The 17296-nt window shown below is 37.4% G+C and overlaps 1 protein-coding gene across 3 annotated transcripts in view; it reads left to right on the plus strand.

The window, feature by feature from the left end:
- The first annotated feature begins 13195 nt into the window (after positions 1-13195).
- The window catches only part of GLCCI1 (glucocorticoid induced 1), a 40489-nt gene continuing 36388 nt past the window's right edge, over positions 13196-17296 (plus strand). For all 3 annotated transcript variants that reach the window (XM_063303678.1, XM_063303679.1, XM_063303680.1), the window contains exon 1: positions 13196-14057. In XM_063303678.1, coding sequence (XP_063159748.1) covers positions 13505-14057 — 553 coding nt within the window. In that variant the 5' untranslated portion in view covers positions 13196-13504. The remainder of the gene's footprint in view (positions 14058-17296) is intronic.

Here is a 17296-nt window from a genome sequence, read left to right on the forward strand (position 1 = left end):
TTTTGGGGTTTGGGGACTCCTGGCTTTGGTCACCTTCCATCTTTGGTTCTGGATGGAGTGGCACTGTCTCAGGCAGGACTGGTGCATAATCTTAGGGTCCTCTTGGACTGATGGTTTCTGCTCAAAGTGCATGGAAGCCATGGCTAGGAGGGCCTTTGTACAGCTTTGTGTTGTGCATCAGTTGCACCCATTCCTGGACTTGGGAGGCCCTGCTGATGGTCATGCATGACCTCCCGATTGAACTACTGCAACGTGCTATACATGGGGCTGCCCTTGAAGAGCATTCGGAAGCTTCAGCTGGTACAAAATGTGGCAGCATGGGCAATTAACGGCAAGGTTATTTGGCACATGTGACACCACTGCTCCATGAGCTGCATTGGCTGCCAGTTTGCTTCCAGGTGCAATTCAAGGTGCTGATAGTTACCTTTGGGGCTGGGTTACTAGTGGGACTATCTCTTCCTGGTTGATTCTACTTATGCTATCCTATCGGGTAACTTAGATTTAGTAATTAATATATTTGGGAAGGCAGAAAGTAGAGGTTGAGAGTTTAAATTCTGGATCACCCTGATTCTATCACCTGAGACTGAAGCACAAGTGCATCATGCAGCAATACAATTATCGCAAACATACAAACAAGTACGTAAGAGGATGGATGAAGGAAAACAAATTCAGTTCTTTGAAATGGCGAAGTCAAAGTCTCGACCTAAAGGCCACAGAAATGTTATGGTAGGACCTGAAACAAGCATCTCATGATGGAAAAAACTCCAATGTTACTCTGTTAATAGTTTGCCTTGGAAGAATGGGTCAAAGTTTCTAAGCAATCACCAATTATAGTATAGGGACCATTTGGTTGTAGTTACTGCAGTAGAGGTGGTGCAACCAGTTGCTGAATCTTCTTTTTCATATTGGCTCATCATGTTGTGGGGAAAGGAGGAGGAGGAAGGAGTAATAGGTATGTTCCCCACCTTGAGTTATTTATAAAAATAATAAAGGCGGGATAGAAAAGAAATTTTTAAAAAGCACCGAACTTTGATATTATTTGTTCACTCAGACTCCCTTTATATAACAGTAAGACTCATATGAAACTCTGATAACATTCAGCAGTAAAGACATGTAAGCATTTAAAACATCTGAAAGGGGGCAAAAACTTCTTCACAGAATTCTATATGATGGACACAGCTGCAAAAGATGCCAGAATTCCTTGACCTTCACTACTTCAGATGAAGTCTCCTCAATGCATTTATACTTCTCACCAAATTTAGAGAAATAAACACACTCTGAGACCTTTAGATTGATGGGAACATGCTCAAAGGGGATGACATCTTTGTCTTATGGAGAGTTTCAAGTTTTATTTGTTAACAGCGGTTAACTTTTGCCATGAGGTACCAAGGAACAATGTTTCTGAGAAGTAGCAATCTAAGCCTCTTAGTAGTTCAGTTCCATTTTAGAAATTCTTCTGAGTATCTCAGGTGCTTCACCATCTACTAAGCTTTTTATATAATTCTTTTTTATTCCATGTCTGATCCTGAAAAGTTAAGCAAGTTTATACTTGGTTGTACTTGGATGGAAGATCACTAGGAAAGCTTGGGGTTGTAACCTAAATTGAGAAGTTGGGGAAAAAATCACTTCTATGTTGTCTTGAAAATTACATGTTGCTATGAAGTCACCAGGATTCATACTTGAAGGAGACTTTATCTGTATTTGATTATAGCAACAGAAATCATCCAAAAGATCATCTATTCCTTCAGCAGCTGATTTTCTCATCTCAATTAATTTTGCCATTTCATTTCAAATAGCCTTGCAATCTGACTAAATATGATTTGAGTTTACTGGAAGCAGGGCTATTTAAAATTTTCCTGTGGTAGAAATTCATCTGTGGTAGAATACTGTCAATGTTTTCTAATCTGAATTACTAGACCTCCATTCCTCATAGTTGCAGATATGAAAATATATACACTATGCCGTAACGGTGTAGTGAAACTTGGGGCAATGCATTTTTTAGCATTACCAACTTTTTTTTTTTTAAAAGTGTCAAGTGTAAAAATGAGTATGAGTAAAAAAAAAATGAAGAGGAGTCTAATTTTTGCACTGTTGCCAAAATGCTACTTACCAGATGTATTTTGTTCTGTTGGATAGTTTTGATACTCTCTTAAATCAAGTGGCAAAGCCACCTCCCACTGAAAAGAAGAAGTAGCTGAAACCATCTTGACAGATGTCATCATGTTCATGGTTGCTTGCATTTGCTTGAGATAATTAGTATATGGATTAAAAAAAATACACACTATATTGACAGGTACTTCCAGTTCAAATACTTTCTCTGTAGAAACTAAAGCAAATCTGAGTTTATCTGAATTTAGAGCATGCAATGAAATACTCTACAGTGTGCAAAGAAGGATGGGTATAGGCTTAAATTTGCTTTTCTCCTAGTTTAATATTTCCTAAAAGATTTAAAGGAAAAAATGGTGAAAAAGCACAATCATTTATTTTTCATATCTATTTGGCATTGCCACATTGAGTATATGAACTGTTTCCCTTACAGAAAGTTTCACAAACTGATAATTGGAAATCACTCCTTCCTTGAAAATATTTACTGTATAAGCTGAAAAGTTGCCAAGTCCCAAACATACTGTTTGAAAATTAAACATTTAAAAATATGTAGTCTTTATAAAAACAAAACAAAACAAAACTGAATGCCAATAGTACTGAAACGAAAAAAAATCCTAAAATACCGTTTAGAATTATTTCTGTATGCGTAAGTGTATAGTGTGGTTATGCAAAGGAAGTGGGTGGTTTAATGACAAATACATGGGTTAGGCTGCTCTGTATCTTCAATACTCATAAATAGCTTTTCATATTTTTTGCTTACATGTGTTTTTTTTTACAGTTTCAGTTCTATGTAATTTTGATTCTGTCCCATGATATTTTAAAACATTAGTAAGCAACAGAAGCCTGCCATCCATGGAGCTAACAACAGGAACTCTAAGCAGATGGGATAAGGTAAGCCTCATACTTCTTCTTATGCAGACAGCTACCCTCACTCAAGAAGAAGATAGTAAGATTACTTCTGGAAATGATACGTGTCAGCATGGATTTTTTTTCCAACAGACCTGTATGAGGAAAGGCTGGAATATTTCAGATTTTTAGTTTTTTTAAAATTTTCAAGTGACTACCATTTAAATGGCTGAGCCATGATAAAAACACAGCATATATGGTTATGTATGATTATACTGTAGACAAGGTTGGTAGATGTTTCTCTCCCTTGTAATACTAGAAGTTAGAGTCATTCAATTAAATTGGTTAGCAGGCAATTCAAAACAGGTAAAGTAACTTCTTCACACCACCCTCAGTTCATGGTGGAGATTGGCAACATGACAATACCAAGACGTAGCAAACATTTGGCATTCTTATGACATATCTTTATGGGATAGCCAAACTCTTCACAAGATCCTGCAATCTTGTGAGCTTTCTGACCAACCATCACTAGAAAGTTGTTAATATTTGATATATGAAATTCTTTATTACCGCCAGATGCAGGGATTGCCAATAGTTTAGATGGGATTTCAAAAGGGATTAGGCAAATTAACGAAGGTTATGAATGCCTCTGGTAATGATAATTATTTGTTGTCTCCAGGATCAGAGGTAAGATACCCTAGAGTATCATGCTGGGCAATAACTGCTGATGAGCTTTTCTAGAGGTATCTAACTGGCCATTGTGAAATAGGATGTAGAATTAGATCAGCCTTTGTCTGATACAGTAGAACAAGTGAAATACATGGAATGTACCGTGGTGTGCCATAATGCTTAATGAACCAGTTGTTTCTATTTGAAGCTAGTGTTCAGATTCTATTTCTGTGACCTTGAGAATTGTCTAGGTGCCCAGATAATGTTGGCCAGTTACACTATTGCTACCTTTAGCATGATTTTAAAGAGAGAAAGTCAGGAGAGATAACAGTGGTTTAGGTAAAAGGTTAGCAGGCAACAGGTAAGTATTTCACAAATGAACAGGCAATTTCACAAGTGAAAATAGGCACCTTATTTTACCAGAAAATAACTGGTCAATTAGTTCCTTTCATTCATCTGTTTTTTGCCCTCTATGTTACATATTGTTGCAAAAGTCAACTTCATGTTTAAAAAATTAAGATGTGCCTTTTTGGTATATTCTGATACATCACCTATCCCCTAATCAGTTTATATAGTCTTCCCAAGCAGTTGCCAGGAGTCAACACTTTATATGCTATAATGCCTGGATTTGATGGGAATTATATCCCAACATACATAGCTAAAATATTTCAGGCCTAGGACAAAAATATTAAAGGCTGTTCAAAAGAAATAGCTCTGTTACAAGTGAAATGGTAGGATGAGTTGCACATGTCCTTTTAAAACTGTGTCTATGTGTATGTTCAGATGTACTGTATGTGTGCTACCAGGCATTTAGCATATAAACATATTTACGCTGGGAAGTAACTGGAACTGGTCCTTAAGTACCTTTTCCCAAATGCCTTTCATCAAATATCTGGGTTTGCCTGACTTTACAATGCAAGGTTTTCTTTAGGAAGGAAGCACCTAAATGTATTATGGCTGTTGGCTGACATTTCTGCTGTTAGCTTCAACCATGTGAAAGTATACTGTAGAGCCAAGACTATGCTGAGGTCATCTCTAGCCATTCACCAAAAAGAAAAGTTGAAGCAAGATTGAGTTAATGACTTATCTGGGTGTAAGTACCAAAAAATGAATATTTTAATATGTTAATATGAGCTATTGGAATATTTGAATTGTTGAGCATTTTGGCACTGCTTATGGGTAGAGAAAAATATTACTCAGAGTGATGAAAAGTTAGTGATGGTTAGTTTGGTATTCTGATCTTAATAGTATAATAAATTTGGTAAAATCTCATACAGCTCAATACGCAGCCCATTACATGGTACACAGCAGTAATGTAAGACTGGCTTTCTATGATTTCAGCCTGCTGTCTTTTATAGAGATCCATTTTTTAGTTGGCCAGGCAAGTTGTACAGGTTTAAGCACATCCCTTTCATTATATTGCTGTGGCAAACGGAGTCTTGGTGACCAACTTTTAATTGTTAAGAACAGTAGTTTTAAAAAAAAACAAGAAAGTGACCCTCACGCCACTCCTTGTATATCTCAGTCAAGGTCTGGTTTCACATATTATGCTAAGTCATAATGAGGTTTGTTTGGTTTGGGCTAAGAATATTGTGTAAAATATGCTGTTATGGGTTGTATAAACTACCCATTGTGGTTTAAATGCATGGTTTACAGCTTATCATCTGGTTATCAACTCTGCTGATGGAGTGTAGGTAGACTAATCAGTGTGGTTTAACATGGTTTATAGGTTAACATCTTTTGTGAACCCAGCTATTGTGATTTTTGTAAACCAGCCATTGTGATTTATAAAACATAGGTTATGACATAGGGAATTAATATGAAAACAGGCAGTTGCAATTCAGGCAAGAAACCATGTTCCCTGATGCTAATAGCAATGATTCAAATACAAATTTAGTGAAAATTAACTGTATTGGAAAAAGATAAAAATGCTGATAATATCTTAGTAAGTTTCCACTACAGTGGTGTACTGAGTTTCTATCAGTAGATTCTGTCACAGGGATATTCTGTTTATCACAATGTAAAAGAAAGTGTGGAAATAGAGAGCTGATGCAACAGTTATGGACAAATATGTGCTAGCAATCTTGCCTTCAACAGCACACTGGAATAATACTTGTGTGGTTTCAGCAGAAATGTTGATCTCTGCAATAACCCTTGTATTTATCCTTAAAGTGAGCATTTTTGTGCAGTAATTGTCTTTCAGACTTCATCTAAACACACTTTTATTCTTGTAAGTGTAGATGCAAAAAACATCCAAATCTACAACATCCAGTGCCTACAAATTAATCACCTCTTACGTAAATTCTGGGGAACTCTTAAAGCCAAGTATTATACCACAATTCATTATAGCTGAGAAGATTTCCTAATGACTAATCACTCTATGAACTTCTTAAGAGGTGGGACCAGTTGAAAAGCTTTGTTCTGCTTTTTGAATATGAAAGAATAGCCATATTTAATATAAAAAACAAATAATTTTTATTTTTAAGATCCTTACAGTTGTGAAGAATATCGTCCTAAATGTTTTGCACATGTCTATCCTTTTTCAGCATAGATGATGCCTCTTTCTCTATATTTGCATGTTAGAATTCCTTATAATTCCATAGATGGCTTCACAGCAATGCCAGATCTCTCTTATAATTTGCCCTAACAACTATGGATACATAAAACCAGAGGATTTTGTATTCCATTTTGAACATTCAGTTTTCCTAATATTTAAGCTTTTTAAACTAGCACAAATCCTATGGAGGTTCTTATGAGGATAGAATGGAACTAATGTTAAGAGAATGTGTCACTTAATTCTATTCTATATATGTTTACTTTGAGTTAAACTGTACTTGGTGGAATTTAACTAGTTAGTCTCCCTGCATCAGTGTCAGTAGAATGGGGAAGAGACCATTTTTCCTTCTTCTACATTTTCCCTTCTGGGGAGAATTTGGGGGTTACAAGAGGGTGAATTGCCCTCTTCCATCTCACTGATAGAAAATCAATCGATAGACACTATTACCATGTTCCACGACATATATTCCTATATATAGGAATCTGTAGAAGTATAGCATGTCTTGTGCTTGAACTGTGATTTTAGCTTATTTAGCCACCCTATTGTCACTTTCTGCAGCATTCTAGTAAGACAGGAAGATGAGCAATTTCCAGATATTTTCAGTCTCCCTCCTCACCCAGTGCACCCAAATGACTCTAATATGCTTCCAACTCACATGCTTCACTTTGGGAAGACTGACATACTTTGTCTTTAGGTTGTATTTGGAGCTAATTCATATCCAAAACTATTCAGTAGGAATGACATTGCTTTTACAGGCATAACACATGCCATGCAAAATAAAGTCAATTCCATTCCTCAGTCTGCAGTTTTATATATAGAAGGGACTTGTGGCTTTCCTGTTACTGTTGAATTAAAACTTCAATTCCAGCAAGTATGGATAGTAACAGTGATGGCAAGTTGTTGTTTTCATCTGGAGATGAACCAGTTCCCCATCCCTGATTTATATGGTTATTTGTACATAAGGTCCATTGAGCAAACTTCTGATTAAGCAAGCAAGGAATTGTAGCCTCATTCTCTTTTTATCCTTGTCCATTATATTATATGGCCAGGTACTGAAACAAGAACACAAGTCACCAGTTAAGAATAGGTCTATATAACAGCGATCCATTACTTTCTGTTGATGCAACTATAAACAATATGGCTAATTAGTGATTATACAAAATCTGTCAAGGCACCAGGCTAGAAACCAGGAGACTGTGAGTTCTAGACCTGCCTTAGGCATGAAAGCCAGCTGGATGACTTTGGGCCAGTCATTCTCTCTCAGCCCAACTCACCTCACAGGGTTGTTGTTGCGGGGAAAATAGGAGGAGGAAGGAGTATTAGGTATGTTCCCTGCCTTGAGTTATTTATAAAAATAATAAAGGCAGGATAAAAAAATCTAAAAAATAAAAAATAAACAGTCAAAATCATAACTTCTGTTTGTAGATACCACTGCCATCTTAAATATTTACCAATTCTGAATATTTCTACAGTTGTTATTCATGAAGATTATTGCTCTGTACAAATATGGCATATTAGAGATAAATTATTATTAATAACCTAAGAAAATCTGGGATTTTCTCTGTCCCCAAATAGAAATAAAATATAAACATATTTAATTAAATGAACTTTCTTCCTTTCCTGTCCTCCCCTATTCCTGCTAATTCCATAAAACGTCTTGCCTATATTAAACTATTTCTAACCTCAATATCCCATTGAGTCCTGCTATGCTGCCTCATCATTCCAGGTTGGGGGTGAAGAATGCCAAGAGTATCTCAACAGAATCACCTAAGCTGCCCAGGTAAAACAAGCAGATACCTATATTAGGCAACAGCAGTATAGGAAAATGCTGGTGGTGGAAGATTATTTTAGTGACAACAGTAAAGTCATCATAATTTCATACTGTGCAGGAGAAAGTAATGGTAAACCACTCCTGTATTTTAGCAAGAAAACGGACAATACAAAATGATTGACGATATAGTGCTGGATGATGGCCCTCTCAAGTCGGATGGCACTCAACATTACTGAGAAAGAGCTGAGGATCTTTCAGAGTACTAATGATGTTTATGATGTGGCTAGATTAAAGCCTTTGGGATGTCTAGTTGCTGATGTTGCCATGCAGGAAAAGAAATCTAAAGCTGCAAAGACAGAATTATAGTAGGAACGTGGAATATAAGAAGCATGAACATGGAAAAGCTCAACAGTGAAAGATGAAATGAATCAACTACACATTGACATCTTAGGCATCAATGAAATGAAGTGGACTGGAATTCAACACTTTCAGTCTGAAGATCATACTGTTTACTACTCAGAAACACACACACTCTCCAATAATAAAAAATGTTGTTTTCATAGTCATGAAGTACATAGTAAGGACAGTACTATCCAGAAAGCAAACGGTGTCAGAAAAATGATGGAAATCATGAAGAAGTGAAAAGAATCCAAAGCCAAGAAAGATAAATATCTTGGGAAGGAACTTAACAAAGAATATCGAAAGGCAGTTAGAAGAAATGTGAACTAGTATTACAACATCATCATCCACTGAAGATGGAAACAGACATGGAAATACAAGGAAAGTCTTCCATAAGATCTCCAAACTGAGAAGAAAGTTCCAACCTGAACTGGTATTCTCAGGGATGCCAATAGGCAGGTAATGACTCCAAGAAGTTGGAAATGAATATACCAATTATATACAGTAGAGATGTTAACTTCCAAGATACTTTAGAAGTTATTTCCTACTTACATGAACCTCCAGTACTAGAAGATGAAGTTTGATCAGCACTCTGATCATTACCAAGTCAGAAGGGTACAGGAATTGATGAAGTATCTAAAGAAGTACCTACAGAAATATGGCAAGCAACAAAAGGAGAATTGGTAAAGATTCTAACCTAACTATGTCAGAAAATCTGAAGAATGACACAGTGGCCAAAATATTGGAAGAGGTCAATCTACATATCAATAACAAAGAAAAGAGAGTTATAGAGTGTGCAAACTGTCATACAATATCCTTAATTTCGCATGCTAACAAAATCATGCTTAGGATTATTGAACACAGATTGAAACTCTACCTGGAAAGGGAGAAGCTAGATGTTCAAGACACTTTAGAAAAGTCCAAAGAACACATTAATGCTGATGCACACAGGATAATTGAAAAAGCCAAAGAATACCAAAAAGAAGCCAATCTGTGCTTCACTGATTATAGAAAGACCTTCAGTTGTGTTGATCATATCAAGCTATGGAATGTGCTTTGGAAAATGGGAATTCCAGAACATCTCATTGTCCTCATATGAAACTTATATACAGGTCAGGAAGCCACATGGTGGAACATGGTCAAACAGACTGAGTCCAGGCTGGTAAAGGAGTGAGGCAAGGCTGTATACTCTCAAACTGTACACTGAATATATATTGAGGAAAGCTGGATTGGAAGAAAATGGTTTTAAAATTGGAGGAAAAACATCAATAATCTGCACTATGCTGATGACACTATTCTGATAGCTGAAAATGCTCTAATAATGAAAGGAGCACAGTGAAAAAAAATGAGCTAAGATTAAATATAAAGAAGACCAAACTAATGACACAAGTATAACAACCAGCTTTAGAACCAACGATGACACTATTAAAGTAGTGGGCAACTTTTGCCTTTTCAGATTTATCATCAAGAGTAAAGAATCAGATGTCATGAAATATGCTGCAGACTAGCACTTAGTAGAGTAGCAATGAAGGTTTTGGAAAAGATATTAATATGCTATTAATTCAGAGGATTTTAAAGATTAATATACAACTGAAACCAGAGGCTTTTATTTTGGGACTGATCAATAAACAGTTGGAAAAAAGTCATGGAACTTTGTTTTTATACATGATAACTGCAGCAAGATTATTATATGCACAAAGGTGGAAAGAATTGACATTATCCACAATGGAGGAACGTATGATGAAGATGATGGAACTTGATGAGATGGCCAAATTGACATCTTTGATCAGAGAAAAAACATTATCTAAGTACAGAATTCCCATATAGACTTTTTTGCGAGCAACAGAAAAAAATGAACTTTATAGAAAAAAATTAAAGTCATGCTGTAACCATAGAGTAAGAGGATAATTTACATCTATACTTGTAACTGCTGAAAAGAAAATTTGAACTACTTCTTTATATATTTTCTTTTTTTCTGCACTTTTGACTTTCTCTTTTAGTTCTTTCTTTTCCTCTTTCTCTTTTTTATTCTAAATATTAGTTTGTTAGTTTTTATCTTCTTTAAAGTTTTAATAAAGTTATATAAAAAAAGATATTCATACGCTGTGACATGTCTATACCTTCAAGATCAGAATCATATAGAAAATGGTTTTCCCTCTAATACTCCAGGGAAGTGAACGTTGGACTTCGAAGAAGACAAATAGAAAGAGTATTGACACTTTTGAACTTGGTATAGGAGAAGATTCATATGAATACCATGGACAGCCAAAAAAACAAACAAATGGATCTTGAATAAATTAACCCAGAGTTCTCACTTGAGGCACAAATGACCAAGGTTAAATTACCATATTTTGCAAACATCATTTTCCAGACCTAGCTCTCTGGAGAAGTCTGTAATGTTGGGAAAGGCGGAAAGAAAAACTATCCAGCAGCAAGATGGATGGACTGTTACAGAGGCGATGGGTACACCACTGGAAGAACTGAAGGACCAGGTTGAGGACAGTTCATCCTGGAGAAAATCTATTTATGAAAACCATTTGGAACCTTAATTGGTTCAAAATGTAGTCTGTATGCTTTTGAGGTAATCTTGCTGCTGCCATATAAAATGCTGCTGTGGAATTGCACAAGGACTGCACAAATATAGCTTTTACTGATATTTTGAACTGATATATTGTATATGGATCCTCTAATTGTACACCACTTAGAGTTGTTCAGACTGAAGTTGTATATAAATCTTATAAACATTAAACAATATAAAGGATGACATCCATGGAATTCTGAGTGTTCTATTCTCAATACATCTGCAGGACACTAGATTTGGGAAGAATGAGCTTGTTCTTATGCACATTGAGGTAGAACTGGGCCTTTTTTTCCAAGGTCTGGATTTTTCTTTCTCTAGACCAGGGTTTCTTAACCAGGGTTCTGTGGAACCCTAGGGTTCCACAAGAGGTCACTAGAGGTTCCCTGGGAGATCATGATTTATTTAAAAAATTATTTCAAATTCGGGCAACATAACATTAAGAGGAAGTTTCTTTATTTTTAGTTTAGGAACACTGTTAATGTGTATATACAGGCCTACCCATGAAACAAATATAATAATTTTGTAACTTCTGCCCTATATTTGAGCAGGGGTTCCCCAAGGCCTGAAAAATATTCCCAGGTTCCTCCAGGGTCAAAAGGTTGAGAAAGGTTGCTCTAGACTGATTCAAGAATGTACCCAGTAAACTCTGCAGTTAGAAAGCCACTTGGCTGATGGTTAGTTTCTGGCAGATGAAAAATACTGTAATACAATTTCCTCTGTTCTGTAGAAAGCATTGCTAGGTTTTGCATCATAAATTATCAATCAGAATTGTACAGATTGCCACACAACAGATTATAGCTATTAAAATGGTAGTCGAAAATAATCAGCTAACATATTGCCATCAAGACATCTTAAATGGTAGCTGTTTATAAGTAAAGAGTTACCATGGGGAATAGCTGGGTTTGCAGATTGCACTGAACTGTGGTTTATTTTATCATAGCCTAAGGTAAAATTGGCTGGCTTTACATATTGAGTTAAACCAGAGTAAAGTTTATTTTTGGTTTATTGTGATTTGTGAACCTGCTAGCCATTGCAAATATGATATATAGCTTAATGTGTGAACCCAACAATTTGAATCATGGTTAAGCAAATCATGGATGTGATAGGTAAATTACCAGTCACCATAAACTACAATGGCTTGAATTTAGTCAATAACCAAACTTAAACAAATCAAAACAATTTATGGTTTACATGTGTGTGAAGCATGCCATAATGTTGCTGCAGGACTTCGTGAAGTGTTTAAAAATGCAGAGAAATGCAGATCAGAGTTGCAGCAAAAAGAAAAAGTTAAGACAAACAAGTTAAACAAAACCTAGTACAGTAGATATACTAGCAATGGTCTCTGCCATGGAGATGGTGCTGCATTCCAACTTCAGACCCAGCACATGCTCTATCATTTTACATCCATTTACATTAAAGTTTATTACAAATATTTATATTAACATCAATATTTAAAATAGTATTCTTAATCAAACCAGAACCATTTTGATCAATTTTTTAAAAAATCAGTCTAATTGAATAAGAATAAAAAATCAGTCTAATTGAATAATTCTGAATCCTTATAGAATATTGGCCTAATAGTCTTAGGCTGCTATTCTAGTGCAAAATCGCTCACAATAACGCAAACTGCATGAAATATTAAGATGCTCCTGATTTTGTTAAGATACTTTCAAAAGAAAAGCTTAGGCAAGAGTTCTGAATGGCTAAAAAAAACATGATTTGTTCAAAAACTAAATCTTTTGTGGATGGATTTTCAGTTTAAGTGTAGGCACTGCACTGATTTTTAAATAATCGTTATTTTCTTAGAATTAAGTGACTTCAATGTTCTGTAGGGTTTCTTAAATTCCTGAGTAGAGTTAGCACTTTAGGACGCTGGTATTTATAATTTCCAGCCTCTTAGGCATGCACATTAAGAAACAGTCCTAGGAAGCAAACAGTAACAATTATCAGAGATACCCTTTGTCATGTGCTCCCTGTAATATTAACTTTACGAAAAGTGCCCTACCCCCTTCTCGTCCCTGCACAAAGCGGCTTTCAGCTACCACCCCTTTCCTCTCGCCCTCTTCTCCTCCTACAGGTAAAATGGAAGGCGGTGGTTGGTTAGAAACGCTGTCCTTTTGGGGGATTCTGACCAATCAGACTCGAACTAACGGCGACCGGGTGCCCAATGGGCGCATGGCTGGACGCCCCTCGCCCTCCACAGGCAGGGTGGTGGAGCCTGCGGAGGTCTATTTGGAAGGAGGGCGGCGGAGTTGGAGGGTAGGTGGTGGGTTGCAGGTGTGGTGGCGGTCCCGAGTTTCTAGTCAGGCAGGAGCGCGAGACTTAAACTCCCCGCCCCCTCCGCTCCTCCTCTTCTCCAGTAGTCGCCGCCTCGTCGTATGGACGATGTAAGCCGCGAGGGGTTAAGCTGCCGAGGCGGGCAGCCATGGCCACAACCCGGCGATAAACGCGTCGCGGAACGCTCTGGAGCCTGCCTCTCTCGGCCTCGTCCCGTCCCCTCTTCCAGGGGGCGTGTTCGCGCGTGGGAGAGTCAGAGGGAAGCCTTCCTTGTTTCTCTCGCCTTCGGAGCGCCGCCATGTCCAGCTCCTCCTCGCAGACCCCTCCTCACCACCAGCCCCCGCAGAGGATGCGCCGTGGCGCCGCCGGGTCCCCTACCAGCGGTAACGCCGGAGTTTCGGTCGGTACTAATGGGTCTGGCGGCGGAGGAAACAGCGGTGGCGGCGGAGGCGCCCCCGGTGGCGGCGCTGGGACTAGCCGGCTGCTCCAGCCGATCCGTGCCACGGTCCCTTTCCAGCTCCTGAGGGGCAACCAGCACAGCCCGACTCGCTTGCCGACCTCCTCAGCCTCAGTGGGGAGTAATACCGGCCCAGGAGGGCCGCGCGGCGCAGGGGGAGGAGGCGGGAACGGCGGCAGCCCGCCTCCGCCAGGCTCTACTTCGCCGTTGGCTCTGGCGGCGGCTGTTGCTGCCGCCGCCCCGCCGGGAGCAGGCGGGGTGGTAGAGCCGAGCAGGGTGAAGGTAAGACAGAGGCGCTCGCCCGACAGTAGCAGCACCGCTACCACTACCAACGGCGGCAGGCGGAGGAGCAGCTCACCTGAAAGAAGGAGCCCCAGTTCGCCCATATATAGAGGTAAAGCAGACGCGGGATAGAGCTGTAACCCGTCCGGGTATGCCCACCCCCCATACGCGTTATGTAGCTTCCCTTGTCAACACAACCTCCCTCCCAAAGATCTAACACATTCATTTGGAGAAAATGTCAGGCTTAAATTTATACACACACGTCCACCTCTTACCATCTCATTGCTAGGTGTATTTCCTTAGAAGTTCTACTGGGTCAGTGATGCTCAAAAGGAAGGAATAGGAGCAAATTCTTAAACTCAAGCCTTTCCTCAGCTGAAGCCTGAAAAATGGTTGCCCCTTTACTTACACGGTGATTACTTTCCCCTTTAACACTGTTTAGCACTCGAGAAGAATATTTGAATCAGACAGACTAAAAGGTAATAAAAGCATTCTTTTTTTTCCCCAGCCCAGATAAGTGGGTAAAGTGAGGGCTGTGAACCATATTGATAATTAAAAGTATGGAACCTTGACAGTTAATTTGGAATGACACAACTATACATTTTGTGAATGCTGAAAATGGTTAAATTGGCTTGCCCTTTTAACACTACATGATTGAGAGCTTTAAATGCTGAATTTGTGCATTATGTGGATGTGCTCATCTGTTTCAGTGACTAAAATGTTTCTTTTAAGAGGCAACTGGAACTTAAGGGATGTCAGGGGAATCCAAGTGCTAACTGTATTTTTATATAACTAACATTCCTAACAAAATATTTTTTAGAAACCGGTATATACTTTTACTTATAGAAGCAAGGAACATGAAAACTATATTAAACATATTGCTAACACAAGTCAAAATTCTTTGTTACTGTTAGCAATAGGCTTTAATGGAAGAACAATTGTTTACAGCATTTCTAAAACCTGTGGGTTATGTATCTGCCAGCAGTCTGTCTAAAAAGCCTAAAACATTTCTCCATAAATGCAATCCATTTGCAGAGTTAAAACTAAATGCTAATGAACTCTGTAGTCTTGTGCTATGTAAATTTGTAAACTAAATTCTTAAATATATTGCAGATATAAATCAAAACAAATTCTAAGTGTATACAGAAACTAATAAATTACTTAAGTTCTTCTAAAGTGACAGTGATCATTTTAAGTGTCCAACTGTCCTTTCTTCTTTTCAGCAGTTAGATGAATCAAATTAATACACTACTTACTTTGCTGTAATTCTTGGATATCCTTCTGAGTCTGTGTTTAATTTTAATATCAAATTAAATAAGTCTCTTGGTGTAATATTGAGAGCAGCAAGTTGGAGTCATTCTTGGCTTAAATCATTCCCATTAATTCTGTAGATAGTTAGGTACATGAATTTCACAAGCCATTCACTCCTCCCAAATAACAGTTTTAGTATGATGATTTGAAAAACAATTACATCAAAATGTGAATAATAGTTTTTCTTTGCATTTGAATCTGGGATCTTCATTTAGAAAAAATATTTGGAAATTATTTATGGAGTTAGTCGTTATCTGACTTGATAAAAATGCAACTTTATATGACCAAGTCTAAAAAATTAAACTACTTTGTGGGCACAAGACAAATATATGCACTCCTAGACAAAATAGTAAGAACACTTGTTTACTTCAAAAGACAAAACATAAAAGAAGTTGATGAGAAATCTGTTAATCTACATTTATTCAGGATAAAGTAAATCTGTTTTATATATAATTTAAATGTTTTCCTAAAACATTTTTAAAAGAGTGAATTTAAGTTAACTGAATTTAATTAATTCAGTTAATCAGCCCTTTAAGCTAGAAATGAGTGACTTCGTTACATGTTTTTACTCTCCCTTTAGCCTTTGTAGCAGTCTACAGCTTGATGTGTGAGAGTACAATATATAGCCATATGAAGTAGCTGACAGACACAGTTACCTGGATGCACGTAATAATGATTCAGCCAGTTTACCCTGGATGGTTGAAAAGTACATAAACTGACCAGTTTTACTCATCCATTCCTGTAATTTGTTAAGTATGTTTCTTTTGTTTTTCAACTGGATAACCATATTCTGTAAGCTACGAAGAAAAATGCATTTTTTAAAACGCTGCAAAATTGCTTTGTGGGGTAATTTTCATTGAACACAACCAATACCATTCTAGTTTGTTTTTTTGTCAGTTGCTACCTCTTTGGCCAGGGTAGCAAAGCTGAAATAGCAACCTGTGTTTGCAGAGAGCTAAAGAGTTGCTTTGAACGCTTGCTGGGAGACAGCAATGCTTCAACTACTAAACATCTGAGAATCTTACTTTGTTTTTATATCAACAACTGCCAGAAATGGGAATGTCGTCATCAGTGTTTAATATAAAAGTGCTTGATTTTGGCTGTGCAAGTGAGCTGCGTTGTTTTTTAGGAACCGTATGTGACTGAAATCATTTTTCTGTAGTGTATGATTCTTCCACCTTTTTACAATGCAGCTCTTGCAGTGAAATTTTTCATACATACATGTAAACAAATTGCCAGATATTCTTAAAGGAAAGCTGCAGAGTACTCAGGCTCAGAAGCTTGTACAGGTCAGGCAGCTGCCACTGCAGACGCTGACATCATTACTGCATGAATGAAAAGAGCTTCCTCTAAGAGTGCTCCCTCCTCCCCCATCATCATTTTTCCTCTATAGGATGCTCTCAAATGCTTGCCTCAGAATTAGTGCTAATTCTGATTTTAAAAACTTTCAAACCAGACAGTAATTACATCTTAAATGTATAGATATACATTTTGCAAAATGTTATTGCCTCTTCCATGTTTATCAGCTTCATCTGCTTAACTATACATCATTACATTTTGTATTTTATGTTTATTTTTAGTACCACATATTATCTGGTATCTTACAGTTTGTGGATTTCTTTATAATATCGAACTGTCTCTTGCTGTATTTCTATTCAAACATGAAAATATGTGCAATACAACATAGTTTTTATAGAATGCTTTGGTAACATTACAGATGTGCAGGCATTAACTTGTTGTAAATGGTTGCAGAGAATAAACGTAACTGACTGGCATGGATTGACTGTCATTCCATTAATATATTGGCTGCCCAAATAAAACTTTCATGGCCTTTAAATTGGGAGAAACACAAGTTACTTCTAAAATGATAGTTTCTTTTAAATAAAATTAATGTCTTGTAAATAAAGCTGCTCAGAGTCCCCCTCCTTGGGGGGAGATGGGCGGTAATAGAAATTGGAATAATAAAATAAATATGTTACATCCTTTTTCAAATGTGTGTAAAAAGTCTTCAAAATCTATAAAGGCAGAGTAGAAAGTGAT

The sequence above is a fragment of the Candoia aspera genome, chromosome 4 (genome assembly GCF_035149785.1).
Source record: "Candoia aspera isolate rCanAsp1 chromosome 4, rCanAsp1.hap2, whole genome shotgun sequence".
Lineage (NCBI taxonomy): Eukaryota > Metazoa > Chordata > Lepidosauria > Squamata > Boidae > Candoia > Candoia aspera.